General features: G+C 34.6%; 1 protein-coding gene across 24 annotated transcripts in view; it reads right to left on the bottom strand.

Annotated features, from left to right (window-relative positions):
- The window catches only part of RBM26 (RNA binding motif protein 26), a 107,754-nt gene that overhangs the window by 11,163 nt on the left and 72,427 nt on the right, over positions 1-24,164 (bottom strand). For 23 of the 24 annotated variants that reach the window (XR_011969931.1, XR_011969930.1, XR_011969932.1 and 20 more), the window contains 6 exons: positions 20,665-20,739; positions 19,782-19,949; positions 17,723-17,827; positions 14,607-14,807; positions 11,606-11,692; positions 192-305 (listed from right to left, as the gene is read on the bottom strand). Coding sequence is in view for 14 of the 24 variants with exons in the window: in XM_072622149.1 (XP_072478250.1) it covers positions 192-305; positions 11,606-11,692; positions 14,607-14,807; positions 17,723-17,827; positions 19,782-19,949; positions 20,665-20,739 (750 nt within the window). In the remaining 10 variants the exon portion in view is untranslated. Of the gene's footprint in view, positions 1-191; positions 306-11,605; positions 11,693-14,606; positions 14,808-17,722; positions 17,828-19,781; positions 19,950-20,664; positions 20,740-21,213; positions 21,350-24,164 lie in introns of those variants that run through there. The other variant, XM_072622162.1, reaches the window with a different exon arrangement.

The raw sequence follows: 24,164 nt of genomic DNA, 5'->3' as shown, positions 1-24,164 counted from the left end.
AAGAGCATCCTCATATAATGGTAAATTGCCCCTGGAAAACAGACTAGACACATGATTTTTGACTGATTATTTTCAAGTATCATAACTATCACTGCTTAAGTCCACCACAGGACTCACGATTAAGTTCTGAAGCTGACAGTCTACACACCCCTTAGACCCCTCCCACCCCTCCAATGACAAAAATGACCTACTTCCTCCTCATCAGGCTCAACTTCTTCTGCTTCAGCAGCTGACATGTTAATTACAGGCTTATTCCAGGCCAGCTTTAGATCTTGCCCTTTGAAACGAGATCCATGAATTGCAGCCTAAAAAGAGTAAAAATGTTACCTTAATACCTCTGAGAAAGATTAATTCTTCTTATAATTAACATACTTAGAATAAATGTTACTAAAGTGCAGCATTAGTGTTTAGTTTAGTTTTTCTGAATTTTTCAGGTGGTTTCATCTCCCTGGGCCTAGTTAGGCTAGAAAACATGTATGATCCCCCCTGATGCTATTTCATTTTTTTAAAAACATTCAATCAACAAGCAATGTGAAGGTCTTAAGTGGAAGGTAATACTTGAGATGAGCTCAAAGGAAGTGGAAATCTAAGATCCAAGATGAGGAAGAAGTATCCTCTGAGCACAGGGGAACATACCAAGTAAAGTCACAGAGATGTGTGGATGTGTGTACGTGTATACACATATATGAGTATAATACACGCATACACACACGCACATCCACACATAAATATGGAAGAGTTGGGCTGTAAAGGGCTTTAAATATAAAACAGAAGAGTTTATATTTGATCTTATATGTACCTGAGAGTGACTAGGAGTTCTGGGAGTTTACTAGAGTAGGGGAATAACATGGACACTTGAACTTTAGGATTATTACTCTGGAAGCATGTGGAGGATGGATTGGAGAAGAGACTGACGAGGCAAGAAGATCTATTAAAGGAGATTATTTCAATATATAACTAAGAGGTAATGAAAGCCTGAATTACAATAGAGGTCATGTAAGTAGAGAGAAAGAAACAGATACAAGAGACACAAGAGACAGAGTATAGACTAAAGACCTGGCAAGTAATTGGATATGTGAGATGAGGGAGAGTAGAAGTCAAGGATGAGGGAGGTATGAATCTTAGTGAGTGGACACATGGTAGTTCTTGATAATAACAGAGAAGTCAGTAGAAGGAATGGATTTGGGAAAACGGAGGAATTCTGTTCTAGACACAGAGATTTTGAGATCCCTATAGTATATCCAATCAAAATGTAAAACAGGCAGCAGCTGATGTTAGACTGGAACTTAAGAGAAGGTAGGGATTAATATTAACTGCATGGTAGGCAGGTAAATAGGAGATAAATAGTTAGTATTAATAATTTATGCATGACACATATGGAAACTTACTATTCACATTCCATATGAAGTAAAGTGACCTTACTTTTTTGAGTCTCAATTAATATGTAATAACAAAAGGCCACATTTGACACTGAACATTAAATTGGAACCCAGTACTATAATATTCTGAATGTAACACTGTTCCTTTATAAAAGAATCCTCAAATTTCAAATAAAAATGCTTCGATGTTGAAAATTTTTTTAACTTTGCTATTATAATCTGTTCTGAAAAATGTTCCATTTTCAGTAAAGTCTTTGTAATTGAAAATGTAAAAATTTTAACTTATAGGATATTCATACCTTTCTAAGTATCAGCTGCATTAAGTGGCTGCTTTGGAAATAGTATGTTCAAATTAAAGTAACATGAACTAGCATAAATCAGTGTTAGCAACATACCGAAATAACTGTCACAGTCACAAAAGATTTATAGTACAATCTCAAACTACAGCATAATGTGAAATGCAGAAACAATTACATGTTCAATGACATCTGCACATGAGCTGTGTGATATTAAAGTCCCCAGGTATAAATTTTAAATCTGTACATATAAATTTATGATAAATGTAAAAGATTCCAAGCCTATTAAAATACAGCTCTGGAGTTTTTAGTCCATGGTCTCATCACAATGTCACACAACTGGAATTTTTAAGATGTACTTACACATGACATTTAGGTTCAAGGAACAACTTGTAATCTTTTGAAGAAATGACTACTACGTGAAAATGCAACATTTTGTAGTAAAGGATCTTACCTTATTTTCAGGCTAAAACATAAACTCATAAAACAAGCCTTTTCGCCCCCACTAGAAAAGCTACCTTTTACAAAATAAGCTCCCATAAAAATTCTTTCTATACTTGTTTACATTTTTCCAGTTACATTTACTCATATTTATGTAACATTTTAAAGTTTGCCAAGTTCTTTCCTCAAATTTATCTCTGTAAGGTAAATATTACTATGACCATTTTATGAATTAAGAAATTGAGGTTCAGAATTTACGTGATTTGCCCTTAGTCACACAGCAAGCCAACATTCCATGTCCAGTTCTCATTCCAACAAACCACAATGATGCTCTGCTATAAAAGTATGAGTATATTATATAATACACTGACTTTGCTACCATTCTCATGATCTGAGTTTCAAAGTAAAAAGATACCTGAAATTATGAAATAATCTTCCCAAAAATCTCCTAAGAAGGTTCTTTAAGCATGAATTTGATCCAAAATTTAATACAGTAAATACTACATTCACTTTGAGGTAGAATCATGCAACATAAAATCTATACTGCAAATCATTTTACATAAAAGTTTTGTTATCCAACACTCTATCAGCTAGAAAGTTCTAAAAAACCAGCACTTTTCATATCCTCCCACTGAAATCTAATATCCAAGATACTTCTACTGAAGTTCAATCAGGGTATCAATATTTTGATAAATATTTAATAAAAATACAAAGTGAGGCTTCTCTTTCATGATTCTTAATAGTGTCAACCTATAAAGAAAAATAAAGCATTTGCCCAAAAATTAACACACATAGAAAAGTAGAAAGCTTTAAAAGTCCAACAGAAATTAAATGTTACTTTAAAATAAAGTTTAAATATAAATATAGTAATATTTATGATAAATTTATAATAAATATTATAATAATAAAAATAATAATAAACTAAAAATCCCCCCTCCCCTGGCAATGAAATTTAAAAGTGTTTGTACTATAGGGTTATGGCAGTGATGAAAATGTTCCTATATCATTAAACAGAATAAATTTAGGTTAGTTAATTTTGTTTCTCTATCACATCAAAATTTCAGTTTTTACAGGCTAATAGCACCAAGAGAAACCTGCAAACTAAGAAATTCTTGGGACATGGCAAAGCAGCAGCACATGAGAGTGAGAATGAACTGGACTTGGCGTCAAATAACTTAATCTTAAATTTTTAATTTTAACAAGTCACAACCTCTACAAGTCTCAGTTTCCTTATGTACAGGATGAGGGATTTCAGGTCATCTCCAATTCAAATATTCTATTTGTAATGATTCTCTTCTCTTGCCATGGCTCTTAAATGCTTCTTTCTTGCCCCTTCAGGCCCAAATCCTGATTTCTCCTTGGCTTTACTCTCCTCCAATGCTAAGGATTCTGGAGGAAAATTCAGATATTCTTCTCTGTTTATTTACTCTACCCATGGACAGAAAAAAAAATATTAAGATGTATTTTAATGCTATTTAATTCAACTACTTCTGGACCAATCAGCACCCTCAATGTGGCAGATGATAAATAATATCTAGAAATAATCAATATAAGCACACCACAAATGTTTTGACATATTTAAACATCAAATATCTTATTTGTATGTCACTTATTCAAGAACTCTGAATTATCAAGAACATGACCACAAAAAAAAAAAGAAAGGGGAAAAAATCTTTGAACAACCACATCAAGTCTATGTACTAGAATTCATACACTCAGAAAAGTAAATTTTAAATCCTCATTTACATCCTATTTATTCTTACTTCAGTTTCTAAAAGCTTTCAAACTCTACTTTCAACTACTACATTAACGTAATCTTGTCTAGATACAGTAGCTGTACAAATTCTAAGGACAAAGCTGCAAATTTTATCTTGATTCAGGTAGAATGGAGATCAACTCCAGCTACCTCATTTTACATATAAAGAGAAAACATGTTTGAGAGAGCACAAGATTACAAAGGCATTACTAAGATAAAACAAAAACTAAAGCCAGAATATTCAGAGTAATAGGTCAAGTTCTACAATGAATTTCATCTCATTTTCTAAATCCCACCCTGCCCCACTATTTTGTAAGATGAAAAAAGCTCACCATATTTCTAAAACAGGTTAACTTCATTTTTTAAACCATGTGAAATTCTAATGACTTGTTGTGAAGTCCTTTCTCCCTGCCTCCACCTCTCCAAACAAACTCCTTAGTCTTTTGTTCAAAATCCTAAAGCACCTTTGTCTAAGAGTTGCATTTTGTCCCACATATTCCAATCAAGTCTCTTAGAAGTCAATTTACTATGAATTATGGGCTAAACCTCAGCATTTCATCACTAACTTCCAAATAAAAGTTAAATTCAGATGAGTGAGGATGGAATTTAGTATAAGTTTAATGTGTTTTCTCTCAAAAGGTATTTAGGTAATGAAATATAAAAGGACCTTATTATTCAGCCGTTTCTTATAGAAGTTAAAAAGTTAAAAAAGAAAAAAAAGTTTAAAATCCCCATTTTACAGATGAGGAAACCAAAGCTCAGAGGAATTAAGTGACTTGCCTAAAGTTTAACAGTCTTGTTGGAGCTGGAATCAAACTCAAGTCTTTCAGCTACAAATCTAATACTCTTTTAAGCCATATTCTGAGCATGAATGAAGACTAAATATTAATTTTTTATTATGAGGCCTGTTGACTGAGAAATAAAACTAATGGTCCAGTTTTTAAAGCACAAGTTTAAAACAAATCTGTAACAGTATTATAATTAAGGGAATAACAGGGAAATGCCAAGAGGGGAAAGGAAGAAAAGACTCCAGGTCAATCATATTAAGAGCAATCCCTCCTTTCCTTCCTCCCTCCCTACACATATCATCACTGGGAGAGAGAGAGAAATAACATCTACGGAACATTTTTTGGTTCTTGTATTTTTAAGCCATGGGCAAGACATCACAAAGGGCAGATATCTGGGCAAAAAGTTTCAGAAGTGGTTTTTGGGTTAAGAGTTAAGATATGAAAGAAATTATTTTCTTCAGAAGATAAAGGACATAGTTTCTGCAACATGGGCAGCATTACTAGCTATCAGGATTTACATCCTGACCTGACAAGTAGAAGCACAGATTTCAGGAGACAGGGGAGGACAATAAGAAAATAATTTCCCTTATAAGGGAGAGACTACTGCATCCACTAAAAAGAGGGCTGAGAAATTATAGTCTCTGAGGCTGAATAGAAATTTAATTTTGACCTACTGCAGGCAGGTGTGAGATCACAGTGCAGAAATCAGTGACCAAACAGCCAGAAAAGGTTAACTACTTCCTCCCCCTAGGTGGGGAACTCTATAGCTGGGTCTTTAATAGAGTCCCCTGGGGCAAAAAGGTGGCACAAGGGAATCATAAAAAGGACAAAGTAGAGAGGGTATTCTTTTGATTCAATTTTTAAAAATATCTTTATGTAATAAACATGAGACAGCCTGGTGCAGTGGATAAAGCTGTCTTAGGACCCAGGAAGACCTGACCATAACACACACTGCGAATGTGAACCTGGACAAGTCCTTTAGCCCTAAGAGAAGGTGCCAATCTACAATCAATATAAGGAATTGTCTAATCTAGGAGTTTCTTATAACAAAGGAATCACAGATGCAGTCCTTATACTATTTATAAGTACTTTTATACCATGTAATTCATTAACTACTAATATGGAAACAGCCTTAGGTAAAACACCAATTTTCAGCCAACTATATCAAGTCAAGGTAACATGGATTTATTAAGTACCCACTATGTGATAAGTACTCTACAGCATTTTGGAGATAATAAGAAAAGCAAAAACAATTCCTGATTAGTAGATTAGCATTCAGGGAGATTGGGAAAGGTACCCTACAGAAAGGGAGATTTTAGTTGAAGGAAGTTAAGAGATAAATTGGGAAGGGAGAGAATTCCAGGCATGGATGAGAGACAATAGGGTGGAAAAGGTCAGGTTATGGAGGACTTTGAAATTTCATCTATTTAAATTTGTTTTCAATCTTAAAATACTATTCAACCAAATGACAAAAATAGAATAAAATCAGTCATCTAGAGTCCATGTTCTAACCGTTATAGTATTAAACAAATTTTTACTGTTCCTTAAAATATGTTGATTATGTCTTCAAATGGGACAAAAAGAATCTAAACTTTTATACCTAATAAAGATATCTTTAAAAAGCTTAGAAATGTGTTCTTTCATGCCTCTTTCTGCTCATTTTTCCAAATGATTTACATGAAATCCTCGCCTTAGATTTTAAGCAGGTATATATTTTTAAATGTGCACTTACCTGCAAGGATCGCTTTTATTGCAACTGTGTACATATTTCCATTTTTAAAGAATTATCCTTCCACGCTAATCCTGGTCCTTTTTACTAACACTGATCATTTCTATGCATCTGTTACATTAGTTTGGTGCATAATGAAAATTTTATAAAACTCCATAAACTGAAGAACTACGAAAAGCAAGTGCAATATTGTGAGGAGGTTAACAGAATACTGCACAAGCAAAACTTCCACACTTTGTTAGAGGTGAGATCTTGGTAATACTCAATTAACATTCACACTGAATGTCTACAAAGGACTTTTCTAATACATTTAGACACTGTCAAGGAGCCTAAAATCTAGTGGGGGTAGGGGTGAGGTGGAAGAGAAGAATAAGATAAACATACAATAAATACAATATGGGATATTAAAAGTTCATATGAGGGAATAAAGACCATTACAAAATTTCAAGATATAATGGTTTAATTCTGGGCTCAGAGCAAGCAGACCAAACTGATTTAAAAAATGTACAGTAAGGTCTCACCAAATATAGGAACTATTATAACCTTTTGTACAGTGAATGCAACATATTACCACACCCTAAGTTTTATTTCTTAAAATGAAACTGTATCATGCAAATGATTAAAAAAAAAATGCGAATTAAATTAGTATAGGCTTATTTTGTCACCTTGCTCACTATCCTCCCTCACTATGTCCCAAGGAGTCAGTCACCCAAGGCTACACTTTCTTCATGCAATGTTGCCCCAAAACTATGTCACTAACTCAATTCTTCACTAGATTTAGCATTGACAGAAACAGGTAAAGTTAATACGAAATCAAAATTACGTTCTTTTCTTTATGTAACTTATAAAAGAATATTACAAAAGAAAAAATTTTCTTGTAAAACTTGGATTTGTTGAAATATAACAGAAACAAGATGATTAAAAGTTTTCTGTGAATTATAGCAAAAAATTCATGGTAATTACTAAAACTCACTCCACAATACAAAATGTTAATCAAATTGGGTCAGAACAATTTTATTTTCACAATATAACATATAAGTAACAGTGTATTGGGGAGTCCACTGGACAAACTTAAATGGTCACCACAGTTCTATTTTATCTAGGACGCCATGCTGTTACATGGGGGATATATGTGTGTGTGTATGTACATGTAGTTATCATCTGAAAATGATCATGATTCTAATACAAACCTGACTATATTATACACAAATGGGGATGTGGGGGAGGAAGAGTGTCAAAAAATAAAGTTGTGGTACAGTTCAAAATCAGTAATCTATATTTTGCTACTATCCAAAAGAACTAGAACAGACAAGAATTTTTAGTACTCATTTCCAAAATGCTTCTTCCTGCAATAATTAAATTTTATTCTTTTAAATTTCCCCCTCTTTTCTATTCTATTATGTTGTGATAAGGGGGAGAATGACTCCATCTTCAGTCTTTTGCTCATTAGACATTCAAAATGAAAAGCAGGAAATGAATATACTTGAATTTTCCCAAAAAGTCAATTTTATAATAGATGAACTAGCTTTATTTACTGTCTTCTGATATTTTTTGAAAGCATGATGATGAAAAGGCACTGAATTGTGACTGTTCTATGTTATACTAAAACTCATAAGGAACGTTTATTATTGAAAGTTTAAGATGGAACAATCTAAAAGGACAATGCAATGAAGACAGACTGAAATTTTAGTTAATTTGAGAGAAAATTTGACTTAAATATAAATATATAACCACCAGGGAAAAATAAAAAGCAAAACAATGCAATTTTAAAAACTATTACCTAAACCAAAAAAAATAAAATAAAATAAAATCACTTTGAATAGTTGCAATTAGGCATATTCAAAGCAAAACAAAAAAAAAAATCCTAAGCATATCACCTCAACTTTAAAAGGCCTTCACTGAAATGCAATACTCATTTATGCTAAAAACACCTGTGGAGTCTAGGCAGAGAAAGACTCTTTCTTAAAACTATGAAAAAAAAAAAGGAGGGTCCCAAACCAAAAGCTAGCATTTTATACAAGGGAGAAATACTAAAAACTTTATTAACGAAAAAAGAATAAAGCAAAGTAGTCCTAGCTCTTCATCAGTTATCTGACAGAGCTTTGGGCATGCTAGCAATAACAAAAAGATAAAGAATCAAAAGCACATACAAAGGCATAGACCAAGAGGAGATAAACTATTCCTAACTTTACACATAATGGTTTGCTTATAAAATCCTGGAGAACCCAACAAAGAAAGGCATAAAATAGCTTCAGTGAAGTAGTGTGAGTCAAAGTAAGCCCACAAAAATCTTTTCCATAGGTCTAGAGTAGAGCTCTATGTCTAGGCCAAAGGATCATGATTACAGCTAGAATGTCAGGAAGCTGCCCTTGATTACTACAGCTCTTATTCTGGAAACTACACTTATTCTAATGGTCCAGAATCCAGTCTGGATGAACCCTTTAATATTTCCATCAAGAATCAAATCTTGTTGTGTCTCCAAATGCCCTCAGGCCAAGTCCTCCCCTTGCTAAGCCCTTCAGCAGAGCTCCTGGGACCCACTGGGAAAGGTAGAAATTAAATTACCTCTCTAGGAATTTATCAGTCAGCAAGGTATAATGAAAAGAGGAGAAATCAAACTTTTAAAAAGTTGAAAACTATTTAAGACCATACTGACTATATCATATACAATAACATCTTTGTGGTTTTGGGAATCAAACCTGTGATTTCACTGGTATAGGGCACTTCTCATCCAAAAGCTCAGTTCCACAATGCAGATTAGCACCTATTCTGCAATTTGTCATCTTAGAGAACATTCCCACCTGGGGCACTGTGAAATTGAGTGAACCAAGCCCAAGATATACAGTCCGTAATTTTGAGAGGCATGACCTAAAAACCCCAGTCTACTTTACTCCAGGACCAGCTGTATTTATCTCTATTACCACCACACTACTTATCTACATACTAAACACACCAAGTAAAATTATCATATTTTTAAATGAATATTGCTTATAAAATGGAACGTTACCAAGTATTCATCTAGCAACCAAAACCTAAAGCATTATTCAATTTATGCTACCATGATAAAAATAATTCTATCTATGGGCTAAACCAACAATTAAATTAACCAAAACACCTAAAAGTGGAAGATTTAAGAATTTGATTTTCATGACTTTTTTATGTATGAGGTTAATATAGCAAAACATAGCAAACAGCTGATTTTTCAAAGTAGGGCAAAACCAAGCAATAAATAAGTTAACTTAAACATAGTGCTTAGAAAATTTCAAAAGTCCTGAAAGGCTTCAAAATACAGAGTCTATTCACTGATGATTAACTGAATTGCTCTCTTCCAAATATTGCCCATTGAAATGGGGGAAGTGGGAAGGTACTGTCCTTTGTTTTGGAAGAGGACCATGACATCAGGGAGGTGATGCCATGACACGCAAGTGAATTGAATATAAATGAAGGAGGGCTGTGTGAAGTCACCAGCCTCGTCTTCTTCCCCAGAGCCAAGTGGGTCCAATGCAAGATATAGATCAAGATGACTAGAAATGGCCCTGGATGCAGTGCGAGACACCTTGGCCTTTTTAAGTTAAGGTCTTTCCCAGGTCTCAATCTGTCTAAGGCAATGCCTATTCAGTGATTATGGCTAGGTAAGAAATCAGGTAGAAAGTGGGAAAGTAGATTGAGAATAAAAGCACTATTTTAAGAACTGATTGATAGTAGTAACTTTTTTGTGTGTTAAAAAGGGTGTGGTACAGAGAATACAGAAATAGACTTGGAGTCAGAAGACCTGAGTTCAAATTCTGCCTGTGACTCTTGCTTGCTATGTAATTCATAAGTAAGTCATTTAATCTCTCTGGTCCTCAATTTCATCATCTATAAAATGGTAAGATTGAATCAATGACCTCTAAAGTCTCTTCCAACTCTTAAATCTATGCTCCTATGAAATCCCACTTTAGACACTTATTTGCTGTGATCTTGAGCAAATTACTTAACCTCTTCCAGCCTCAATTTTCTCATCTATAAAATGGAGATAATAGTTCCAACATCACAAAGCTGTAGCAAGGATCGAAATTACGATTGTATATAAAGCATTTTACAATCTTTAAAGTGACACATCAGTAATAATAACTGTTTGATGATAATATTTTGTTGTTGTTATGCATCTTATCTGCTACCTATCAAAACAAGTTTTTTAAGTGTTCCAAATAACTATTAAGAAAAATAAAAATCAAATGAAAACAACTGAAGATTAACATCACACTGGCAAATTGGCAAAAAATGACAAAAGGAGAGTTGATATTGGAAGAACTATGGCAAGAAAAACAGACTAAAAAGGAGTTGTGAGAAGTGGGAACTAGTTCAACTGTTCTGCAAAACTATTTGAAAATATGCAAAAAGAATAATTGCTCATACTTTGTACCCCAAAATCTCACTATTCAGCATGCATTCTAGGAAAGTCAGTGATAGGCAGGTCATATGTGTATCAGAATATTCATAAGTATCACACATTTTGTGATAGCAAAAAAAATTGGAAATTTGATTTCTGTCACCTGAAGAATAGCTGAACAAAGGATAGAATGCATATTATGGAATTATTCTACCTTAACAAATGATAAGTATTAGGAATTCAGAAAAATATGGGGTTTGTATGACCTTAGGCAGAGCAAAAAGCAGAACTAAGGCAAGAATTCCATCTAGAAATTCTTAACTGTTTTGGTTTTGTTTTTTATGTCATATATCTCACTTTCGCAGTCTGGTAAAGCCTATGGAATCCTCAGAATAATGTTTTAGATGCAAAATAAAATATGTAAGATTATGAAGGGGAAAAATTATACTGAAATAGTTATCAAAAAAAATTTTTAAAACATGTTCATGGACCTTAGGTCAAGAACCTCTACTTTGGACAACAAAAGTATACAATGTAAATGGGAAAAAAAAAAAAAAAAAACGATAAGGCAGCTGAACTCATATTCAATGTAATGACCAATTTTGATCCAAGAAAGCAGATAACAAAATATACTTCCTTTTCTTGGGAAGAAAAGCATTAGGCTATGAGTACAGAACACTCCATATGTTTGTTTTGTTTAACTGTTTTTTGTTACAAGAGTAGAATCTATCACAGTGCAGGAAAATAGGGATCTATTAGGAAACTATGGCGGTACTATAAAGTAAGGCCCCAGTCATACTTTCAAAATGGATTTTTCAAATGGTTAAAGTACTGTTGAACTTACTGCTTCTGCTTCTGCTCTCGTCTTGAATGTAATTACCGCATGAAGAGAGGAGTCGTCAATCTGACAATCTTCAATTTCACCGTATTGCTTTAAAAAAAAAAACCCATTTAAATGCATATGCAATTTAAAATATCAAACATTATTAAAAACATAAAATCATACAAATAAACCCATGCCACAATAAAGTAAAAGAAAACAGTAATGTGATATTGGTCCCAATATTCTTGCAAAATCTGAGGACGTGTGTGCGCACATGTGCGTATGCGGGGCACAACATGTATGTGGGCAGGAGAAGAAACACTGTAACACTGGATCTAGTACCAATATTCAAGTCAGAAAACCCAAGTGCCAGGTCTGATACATATTAGCTATAATATCCCGGGCAAGTTACTTTAACCTGTCTAGCTGCAGGTTCCAAAGGCTATAAAATTGCAAATCAAGTTCCTCAGCTGCAAAGGTAGAGGAAATTTTGTGTAAAACATTACCTATAGGTCCAGACCAAAAATATGATTGGGTGCAACACTTCTGTTTAAAGCATTTTCAGTTTAAAGATATAGACCATATCTGAATTTAAACTATTCACATCAACATAACTGATTTCAAACACTGTTGCAGACAAAACCCGCACATTTTCCAAGCTTATTTTTAGTGTTGTTATAAATACCTTCACTTTTGAAAATTAGAATGCCAGAATATATTTTTTCTCACAAAGCTTTGGGTATTAGATATCTCCATTTGAAACTTATTCCCACTTTGCTCTTAGTAAAAGTAGAAGAAAATTCATTATCAAAAAAGGCTACCACAGAAAAGATTTCATGTGATAAAGATAAAATGATTACCCACATAAACAATCACTTGTTCTGAACATACTTATTTCTAAAAATAAATATTCTTTATCAGGATCCTGTCCAAGTATAACAACTGTTCTCAAACTGAACAAAAAATAAAATGATGGTATAGGGAAAAGACAGGCACAGTCTGACACTTCTGCTGTTGCTCAGTTGTGTCTGATTCTTTGTGACTGGTTTGCCATTTCCTTCTTCAGTGGACTGAAGCAAGGAGAGGTTAAGTGACATGCCCAGTGTCACATGGCTAAAACGTATCTAAAGCCACATTTCAACTCAAGTCTTCCTGATTCCAGGCCCAGAGCTCTATCCATTGATCCACCTAGCTGCTTCCTACGCAAACAGAAGTTAAGCAATTTGCTCAAGATCACACAGCTAGTTAAGTGCCTGGGGCCAAATCTGAACTCAGATATTCCTGACTCCAGCATCAATGCTTCATCCATGAGTCATCTAATAGCCCCTATAGTCTAGCATGTACCCCCATATTCCAGGAGAATAAGGTTCCAAGAAAATATAGAAAGAATCCAAAATTTAAAAAAAGGATCTAAAATTCTACAAAAGAGATTAGAAGCTCTCAAGAAGGAAATACTGAAGACACAAAAATGACTAATTCTAATAGTGAGGTATCAAAGAGAGATGTAGACACACCAGCAAAAGAAGAGACAAATTCCAAAGGAGGAAGCACATTTTGAAGCAAGTAAAGGTAAAGAAGAAGAAGAAAAGGAGGAGGAAGAGGATGTCCCAGTTATTGTGGGGAAAAGAAAAGAACAAAAGAGGGGGAGAACCACTGATAATACATAACATGATAATAAATAATAAAAAAGAACTTTTCAACTATTTTTTGTTTCGCATTTTCCTACAACAAAAAAATAAGCCAAACATCTGAAAACTGAGAAAAGGAATAAAAATACATAATAGGAAATAAATACGAAGACAACTAAGGAGATAGCAAAAAGAGCACCCTGCTGTTCTGATTAGTTCACATCACTAAGCAATCAGATGAACTACATTATAGGGAACTGAAAGAACTGGCGGCTATGACTGTTAAGCCACTCTCAGGAATCTTTAAATGACTGTGGAGAACAGCAAATACACACACAAGTGGAACAGGGCAAATGTCTTCATTTTTTAAAAGAGGGAAGGAAAAAGCAGAGCCTGCAAACTACAGAACAGTAAGCTTAACTTAAATATCATGAAAAATTTTACAACTTATTATTTAAAGAATTCCTTAGTTGTCATTTTATCTAGAAAGGAAGCAATGGTTAGAACAGCCAATATGGCTTAATTTAAGAAAACAGATCATGTCAAAGCTATACATCAAATATAAAGGTCTAAATCAAAATGTATTAGGAAACTGATATAAATATATAAAACCAAGAGTCATCCCCCAATAGATATGTGATGTGAAAGGATATGAACAGCTTTTTTAAAAATTACAAATTATTAATAAGCATATGACTCATTGCTCCAAATCATTCCTAAGAGAAAGGTAAATTAATAAATTTCACTTCATACCCAGCAAATTGGCAAAAAGAGCAAAAGAAAAATATTCAACACCTAAGGGGCTTCAGAATATACATGAATACATTATTTATTGGTACAGCTATAAACTGGTCCAATTCATATACCCTTGGACCCAAAAAATTCACTGTTAAGATATATAATCAACCTAAGGAGTCAAAAGATCCCATATGTATGAAAATATTCACAGCAGTACTTTCAAGGGGGTTAGACAACATAACCTCTGAAGTCCGTTTTTGCTCTAGATCTCTTATACTCTATCAAGTCTTATACTGAGGATCCGAAGACCATTTTCACAAATACAAGTTGGTACTAACAGGGCTAGAAAGCAACTCAAGATCCAGAAATGCCACTCAAGTGCAAATTTGACCTGAGTCAAAATTGGGGTTGATGCAATCTTAGGATGGCCTGAGACAGACAGTGTCCAGGACAGAAGATACCAGTCTTGCTGTATTCTACCCTGGTCAAATGACATGGCGGGGTACTGTGTCTTGTCTTAAGCATCACTTTTTAGGAAGGACATTAACATTAAGAACTACCAAAACAGTGAAGAGCTTTTGAGTTCATGCCACATGAAGCTCAACTGAAGGAACTTTGACCACAAAAAAAAAAAAAACATCAAAATCATTAGATACCGCAAAATGGGGGAGAAGGTCTTCTCTATCACTCTCAGTAAATGCAGAGATCTCTAATGCTCTTGGGCGATGATCTACCACAGCATGACCAGGAACACCTCTCCCTCGACCGCGACCCCTTCCTCTGCCCCGAGTTGTACCTCGGCCTCTTGAATGAATTCCTCGCCCTCGACCAGATGAAAGAATCCCTCTTTTTGCAGCCTAAAACAGATTTTAAAATGTATGCCATTTATTTACATTTAAGCAGTACACCAGTCACTTACCATCAACATTATCACAACTGCTATATATGGTACTTAAAGATTTACAAAGAACTTCACAAATATTATTTTATCCTTACAACAACCCTGAAAGGTGGGTGCTATTATTTTATAGATGAGGAAACAGTTTCCTCATACTTACCATAATTAAATGACTGAGATCTGAATTCAGGTCTTCCAAACTCCAGGTTCAGCCACTTAGCTGCCTCATAATAAGCTAATGTTTTTAAAAATTATGTTTTGGTAGGAAAATTGCAATTATAGGGTTTTGTTTTGCTTTTGTCTAAACATATGACATGTACTATAGATCCCCTAACTTGGAACTTCAATTGTAAAGGGAAATTCTTAAACTCAATTTGCTTCTTTTGCCTAAAGAATGCAACTCTCATTTTATAGTCTGAGACCATTGTGTATGTTCTCTTCTAATCTCAAATCCTCAAATCACTAAAAATGTCATCTAGACTTGTGATGCCATACAAATAGGGAACTCTTGAAGAAGAAATTCATCCCATCAACACAGATTAGGAACTACTATAGCCTGGAGCTAAAAATGGTTATTAATTTTAAAATAAAGTTTTATTGTGTTTTAGAATATAAAAACATCCTTAGCTTGTAGGCCATACAAAAATGGGTAGTGAATAGGATTTGGCTCCCTGGCCTTGGAACCGAGGGTGCTGACAGTACAGTAGCTTACCCCGGGCTAAAAGCCAGAATATATCAGATGCAACCCAGATCATCCTTATTTTTAATTTTTTTAAAAAAATCATCACAAAATAATAAGTGCTACATTTTTTTCAATATTAAAAGGAAACAAATGATAAACTTGATTACTTAGATTAAGAGTATTAATAGGGCAGGAATCTTTATATACGTACCATATATTAACAAGCCAGAGTTCTTGAGAGAATGTTTAATCTTAAAATTAGACAAAACCAACTAAAACCTAAATAATGTTTTCAATGTAGATGTTATTAAGTAGCTGCAATTTAAACTTTACCCACAACAAAAGCAGAATACAAGTATGCCATCTGTACCACTGTACAAGTGTACAGTGTACCACTGCAACAACTAAAATGCTTTATTAACAACTGCTTTAATTGAACTCTACTTTTTTAACCTATTAAAAAACCAACATAACACAATTAAAACGCCAACATTCAATCTTTCCATTTTTAAAATGAAATCCATATTATTTCCTTCCCTCCAAATGCTAAGATATTAACTAGCTTCTAACAATAAAACAAAATCTGCAAACTATGTAGAAAATATCACTGAACCACACCATGAATGGGGTTTGTCTTTCTTACCCCGTCTCAAAATATTTACAATTTAAAAAATTAATTTTCTTGTTGCAACTCCAGAAATCTTAATGCAGTGGAGTAATAAAATTAATAATTTGTTAAGAAAATGAAAAATGTAGCCAAATCCAAAGGAAATTATGTGTTATGTTTTGTTTTTGTAAACATCCACAGCACCACCTATAGGCAAAACTTTCTTAAGCACTATGTACAGTTAGTCTATTACATTTTAAATGATACAAAATTGACTAGAAACTTCATGATTCAACAAATAAGGTGAGGATGACTTCATGTGCTAAGCTGCTAAAGCTCAGAGAGGAAAAAAAAGTCCCATTTCTAATTGGGGAAAAAACTGAAACCTTGCCCTCTTAGGTAACATTATAGCACAAAAGAGTAATGAAAAAAAGTCAGTAATAGATTTAGAGCTGCAATTCAATAAATTTTTATTAATCAGGATATGCTAGGCACTATGCTAAGGAGACACCACAAATACCAATCAGTCTGACACTTTTATTTTATAAATAAACTGAGACACAGAGAGATGCAGTAACTTGACCAAGGTTACAATGCAATTAAGGTGTCTTGAGGCAAGATTTGAACATGAGTCTTCAGTCTGCAAGTTCAGTGCCTGCTCAATGGCAGCATGTTATTCCTATACCATGACACCTTTCCATAGGCTATGAACTATTTGTAAATGCAGAAAGTTAAAAACAACTTGACAATAATAACTGAAGAATAGTTGAATAAACTGTATATAATATATATTAAAATAACATATGTAAAAGTAATAGGATATTATTACCCATAATAAATAACATGAAGAATTCAAAGGAATTTGATAAGATTTATATGCACTGATTCAGAATGAAAAAAAATCAGATCCCATAGAATGTACATATCACCTAAAATTTATATGAAAATAATGTCAAATGTCAACAGAACTTTTAACTATGAACACTGGCATCACCATGGTAAACTTAAGTACATAACCTCTTTATAAAAAGTGGTAAATTACAAAGGTGTACATTTATAAGGACAGTGAATAGTCACTTTTCTTAAATTAATTAAATGTGTATTTGGGGGCTTGTTTTTTTTTTTTTAAATAAAAATAGGATTGTGATCTTCCAAAGATTACATCCTACTGTATGCTTGTCACACAAATAAAAAAAAATAACAATACAGGTGTGGACTGAGATGATGGCAAAAGGCATGATTTTGATCCCTCTCTTCTACCTACACTATCAATATACCTTTCTTACTTCGTTCTTCTAAACTCAGACTCCAAAACATGGAAACTAGAGCCATAGCGAGTACATTCATGCTTCTTTGCTTCCTTACTCCCTACAAATATACCAGTAAAACAGGGTCTGTTACTGAAACTTTTATGTCCCCCAAGTCCTGCTCATAGTTCTTTGTACACTCAAATGTTGAAAGAAAATGCCAGGTGACAGTGAGTGTGCCATGCCCCAGAACATGTGGCAGGTGCTAATTACTGCATTCAAACACAGAAGCAATGTTTACAAGCATCCTTTTATCTTCTGATATTAATGAAACATACTTCAAGCTGTAGTTCTGTATATTTTCTCCTAAGTTCAGTGACTTCTTCTCCAGCCTGCATCTTCTTATACAAATCCAGTTCTGTGTCCAGTAATTCTTTCTGCATCTGAAATATTACAAAGACTAAACAAATGAGGTATCAGTTTACATCTATAGCTCCTTCCCATCTATAAAAATCTTATCTAATCCTTCAATACCCAGCTCAATTCCTGCATGAAGTTTTCTCTGCCAACTTCAGCATTCATTAACCATTTTCTGCTTTGAAATTCTACAGTTCTTATACTCTGTTATCACTTAATTTTTAATCTCCTGTACACTGTTTGCCACATTTAGGGACCAATCTGCATTCTCTACCTCTACCCTGTACTACCCAAAGTACCCTGCAGAGTCCTGGGTACACTGGAGAGGTTAAATAAATAAATACTTACTGGTTAACAAGTCAATTTATTTGGGTATCATTCTAGGTTAAAAAATTTACTAAGACTTGAGACAAAACCAATCAAATGCTACAAAAATATGGTCAATCTAACACTGTAGATAAAGGCATTCCTGACATGTACATAGCTTGGGGGCTTCCGAGAGTTCCTAAAGTAGTAAGATACCACCCATTCCCTCATGGCCCAAATCAAAAGCTTCAAAATCCTTCCACAACTATTCCCAGATTCCACATCACCTTCAACTGCCTTCATTTCTTTTTTCCTCCGCATTTTTATGGCACTTATATATGGTCTTAAAAGGTAAGAGAACTACAGACATGTTACCTCTCCAATCAAATTGTAATTAGGGACTATCTTAAGCAATTTTTTTATCTAGCACAATGCCCTACGTGTAGGTGCTGAAAAAACACAGAATGGAAGGATGGAATACAATGGGAGTCATTACTGAAGCATAAGTTATTCAAAGAACATTCTGAGGAAAAATGAAGTTACGGGTCTTCAGGATTTCACTTCCCTTAAGCCATTAAATTTGAAAATTTTCATATTTCAAGAATTCCTTAAAATGTAGAATTCCATAACATACAAGTCTGGACATGCAACAGCTGTCAAATACTCAGTACTCTATTTATTTTGTGGAAAATGAGGGAATATGGATATGGTTATAATTTTAAAATCAACAGCTGACATATATCACTAGAAAATCTATAAAGAACTTTACATACATGTCATTTGGGCCTTGCACTAATCCTCTGAAGTATCAACCATAGATAGATATTATCTCACTTTTAAAGAAAAAGGAAACTGAGGCTCAGGAGAGTGACTTGCTCAACAAGTGTCAGAGGTGTGACTGGAAAGACTGGACTTCCTGATAACTCCACTGCCTCAATTTCAATGTCATAATGTCAGCATGCAACTAGAAAACCCAATTTCTCAGGATGGAGTATGAGGTAATTCCTGTAATACCTAGGAAGGAATAGAGAATTAAACCTGGAGCTGAGAAGAGCTAGATACAAGTCTTGGATCTGAAACAAACTACCTATAAGGACTAAGGACAAGTAATGGCACCTAGTAGGGTCTCAGGCAGTTATCTAAGACTCTAGCTATGGATGAGGTGCTGAAGCCCAACAGCAGGAGTTTCTACACAATGAAATCACAGATTGAAACCCTTTAATTGCCTAACAAAGCCACAGCAGAAAGTCCTAGGAACTGAAGTTTCCACTCTCAGGTTCTTCGTTTGGGTTACAGAATTTGGTTGTGACCCTCCACAGTTTGGATGTGGCCGTTCTAGTGTACAGCTCTGAAGTATAAATCATTTCTAATACTTAAACTCAGGAAACAAAACACTCAAGAAATTTAGCCTCTACTACTTGGTTATCCCTTGACTCACTTCGTCGTCTTCTCTAGGCTCCAAACTTTTAAAATAAAACTGGAATCACACTATCTCTCATTTTCATGAGAATATCAACTAAAAAATAAAGATTAGGAAAAAATGCTGAACTTCCTAGGGAATGGCTTTATTAAAAATGACATGATGTTATTAGTATGTTTTTACGGATAATGCATTATAAGCATGCTACAAAGATTAAGATACAATTCATTTTAATTTTTAATTGAATAAAGTACCTGAGCTTTGGTTTTCACACTTTTGGGAAGGGAGCTTCCAGATGAAACAGCTTTCAACTCATCTTTTAATTTAGTAATACTATTTGTCAAAGCCTCCAAAGTTTTCATTATTTCAGCCTTATCTTCAGACTTCATTGCTTTGTTTTTCTCCAGTTTTGAAATTAACATCTATCAAATTTTTAAAATTTGTTAAATTGTTAAAGGAAAATACAAAGGTATGTTGTTGAAAATACAAAGTATAGTAAAAAATAGGAAAGAACACACATTTTAAATTAACATATACATATAAACATCAAAATGTTAGCAAATTCAGACTATGGACTGTCTTCAACCAAAAGGTTTAATTTATTTCAATGGATTAAAATGATTTTTTAAACCTCAAACAACTTGAAAGCATACAAAATTCAAGCTCTCAGTTTTGTTTTACATATTTTGATAATGTTGTCTGTCACCTTTCCGGTATATTTTTACTCTATTTGGAACACAGAAACAGTCATATAAGGAAAATAGGTTTAAGCTTTCCATCCTTGTAATCTGCTACCAAATCAAAAACTTTAATTGCTTCCCTTTTTGGAGATAGGTAAATCAGTAGCTTTTTGAGTTAAAACTGAATTGTCATCAAAAGAACTGTGAATTTTAACCAATCACACATTTAATGAAATTAAGTACAATTCCAAAGAAAATCTAAATGACTGTGGGTCACTCATAATTTTAACTTACTCATGACACTATTTTTGTTAGTACTTTAAATAATCTCAAGAAATATTCATATAAATATCATGGTATAGAATTTCAAGAAACCTATAGTAAAATTCCATAAGTTCTTAAAACTCATTGAAAACTAGAAACCACTTATAAACGTATCCTCAAATTTCAATGTTACCTTCTGTGTTTCAATGTGCTTTTCTAAAATCTCTTGCTTCTTTTTTCTCACATCCTGTTGCAGTTTTAGTGCTTCCTAATAAAGGAAGAGAGAGTAAGAGGAGAAAAAAAAACCACAAAGTATCAATATACACTCCTCCCAAAAAATGATTATTTATTTGGAAAATGGTCAATTTTTGCTTTAATAGATAAAATTAACTATAAAATGAAGTAATTCCAAAGTATATATATTATGGTTCACAAGAGTCCACAAGATCCCAAAATCTACACACTGGCTATCTAGTCCAATTCAGGAACCAAGAGAACCCCCAATATACTACTCTTCGAGTCACTGCTTTAAGACCTCTCGAGAAGAACCCAATGCTTCTTGACACAGACTGCTTCACATAGAGACAACTCTATTTGTTACCAAGTTTTTTCTGATATCAAGCATGACCTGTTCTTTTTGCAACTTCCACCCATTGCTTCTAGTTCTGCCCTCAAATAAGTTCAAAATCCCTCCCTCCACATAACAATCCTTCAAATACTTGAAGCCAGCTATGTCTTCTCTTCTGTGCTTTCCTCTTCATATGACACGATACTCAAGGGCCTTCACCTTCTGGTTGCCTTCCTCTGCATACTCTCCAGCTTCTCTGTCCTTCCTAAACTGTAGCACCCAGAACTGAGTACAATGCTCCAGATGTGGTCTGACAGGGCAGAGTACAGAGAGATGATCACCTCCTTATTCCAGAAAGCTATGCCTCTTAAGACAACCCAAGACTCATACTGAGCTGACAATCCATTAAAACCCAAATACCTTTTTCAGATAAACTTTTGCATAATTATATCCCTGCAGGCAACTTGTAGTTGTGATGTTCATTTTTTGAACCCAAGTCAGTATAGTAGGATTTTTATTTACTTTTAATCCTACTGAATTAAGATTCAATGCTCTAGCCTTTTAATATCCTATATGGATTCTGTCACTATAATCTTGAGTGTCTCACTGACCCCTCACAACTTTGTATAATCTGCAAGGTCTTATTACTATGTCAGTTATGCCTTTTACCCAAATCAATAATAAAAATGTTAAACAGCACTGAACCACACTAAGAATTCTATTTATTAAGAATATCAAAGGACTAAGCTTGGTCTTATAATTGTGGCTATGTATTTTAGTCAAAGGACAGTCTCATTTCTCTCAGGATCTGACAAAGGTGGCCCTTTTCTTTGCCAAAGTCAACTCCTTTACATTTGCACTTGATGCCATCCCCCTCTCATCTTCTCCAGTAGACTGCATACTCAATCATCTCCCTCTCGTGTATGAATTTCTGTTCTCTCTAGAACAATTGGATCATTCCCAAATGCCTTCAAATATGCCCAAATCTCTTCTATCTACTAAAAAAACTTTCAATCAACCATCATTCCCTTGAGCTAATGTCCTTTTCTCTCTTCCCTTTCTCAGCCAAAGTCCTTGAAAATGATGTCTACACTGGCTGTCTCAAATTCCTCTCCTCTTACTAACTTCATTCTTCAACTCTTTATCAATCCAGCTTCCAATCTCATGAATCAACTGAAATTATTCCCTTCAAAGTTACCAATGATGTCTTAATTGCCAAATCTGATAGTCCTTTCTCATTCTTCATTCTTCTCATCCTATCTGCTGCATCTGACACAGTTGACTGCTGTCTCCGCCCTTCTTTGTGGGTTTTAGAGACGCTAATCTCTGCTTCTTCTGCTTCCTATCAGTCGATTGCTCCTTCTCAACTCTTTTTTTGGCATATCACCTACATCTTATTATGAAATCTTCAACAGCCCTCTCATTGGGCATGTCCCCTGAGGTTCTATTCTAAACCCTCTTCTTTTCTTCTCATGGTAATCTTATCAACTTCCACGAGTGTAACTATCATCTTGATGAAGAAGATTCACCAATCTATTGTCCCCAGACCCACGTTGCCAATTGCCTACTGGATGTTTCAAATTGATATCCTAAGAGACGTCTAAAATTCAGGGTGTTTAAAATTGAACTCATTTCCTCCAATGTGTCCTATCTTCCAAACTTTCCTGTTTCTGCAAAGACATCACTATCCTTCCAGTGTCAGTATTATCTTGGACGCCTCACCCATCCTCACTTTACGTATCCAATCAGATACCATATCATGCCATTTCTGCCTTCCCAACATCTCTCACAGTGGACACCTTTCTCCACTCACACATCACATTTATTCCACCTTAGTTCAGGCCCTCATTACCTCTCATCTACTATATTATTATAATAGTCTTCTAATTGGTGGTCCTGCCTTAAGTCTCTTGCTACTCTACTACATTCTGTAGACTGCTGCAAAAGTAACCTCTGATTTCCTTCTTCAAACAACTATAACAGCCTGCTACTGCTTCTAGGATAAAACATAAATCCCTTTGTTTAGTTTTCAAATTTCTTCACGGCCTAGCCCCAATCTATTTTTCTATCTTTGTTTGACATTATTCCCCCTCAAGCACTGTATACATCCAATGAATACTGGTCTCCTAGATTGGCTCTTCCTATCTGGCTTGAGATCAGAGAGATTGATTCCTCTGCGTGCCGGGTCTCCTAGGTTTGGCTCTTTCAGTTTCCAGGGTATAAGAGAGATGCCATTCTAGCATGTACTAGTCTCCTACACTGGTCTCTTCCCCCCTTGCAGGTGACCATTCCTGCCACAAGAGACAAAAAGATGTCATTCCACTACCTGCATGGTCTCTTAAGACTGGCCTCTTCCCACTTACAGGGAACACTTCCAGCCTGCAGAGGATAGAGAAACAAACACCATACTTGGTCTGGACTGCCTGAAGGGATAGGAAAGAAAAGCCACTCCAATAGTTAACTCTAACTTGTCTCCTTCATAACCTGCCTAACCCCCTGAAAGGACTTAATCCTGAGGTCCAACTCCTAGCAATGTTTATAATACACCTGAACTCATTCCTCTATAACTAACAAACTCTCACCCAGTCATGCCTTCTGAGAATCTCAGTGATTCTGAACTCTTGACTGTTATTATTCTAACATCATTCTCCACAACCCTCCTAATTACCTCTTCCCTTATTCCTATCTCTCTCAACCCAACTCCTCAGTGTTCTACTCTAAAGCTATCCACCTCTTCCACTATACTCTCTGGAATACTTACTCCCATAGAAAATAAACTTGTTTTCATGTTAAATCTTTCATATTAAATCCCATTCCTTTTATCTTCTGGTGGCCACCAAGACCTGGTTTCCTCCTGATTATACAGCTTCCCTTTCACTCATCCTCCCCCTTTCCCTCGCAACTCCCTGGATCTAGGTAGAGAAGGTGGAATATTCCTTGCTTCTTCTAGGTTCTCCCTCTACCAACACCACTTAGAAACCTTTCCTCACAGCATTCTTTATACTAGGAAATTTCAACATATGTATTTAATACTCCCATCAAACACCCTTCCTTATCTCCCAGTTTCTCAACTTCCTCCAAACCATCACAGCTAGATACCGAGATTATATTGTCTTTCCATCATT

The sequence above is a fragment of the Notamacropus eugenii genome, chromosome 6 (assembly GCF_028372415.1).
Source record: "Notamacropus eugenii isolate mMacEug1 chromosome 6, mMacEug1.pri_v2, whole genome shotgun sequence".
In the NCBI taxonomy this organism is placed as follows: domain Eukaryota; kingdom Metazoa; phylum Chordata; class Mammalia; order Diprotodontia; family Macropodidae; genus Notamacropus; species Notamacropus eugenii.
This window is presented reverse-complemented; position numbering and strand designations above follow the sequence as displayed.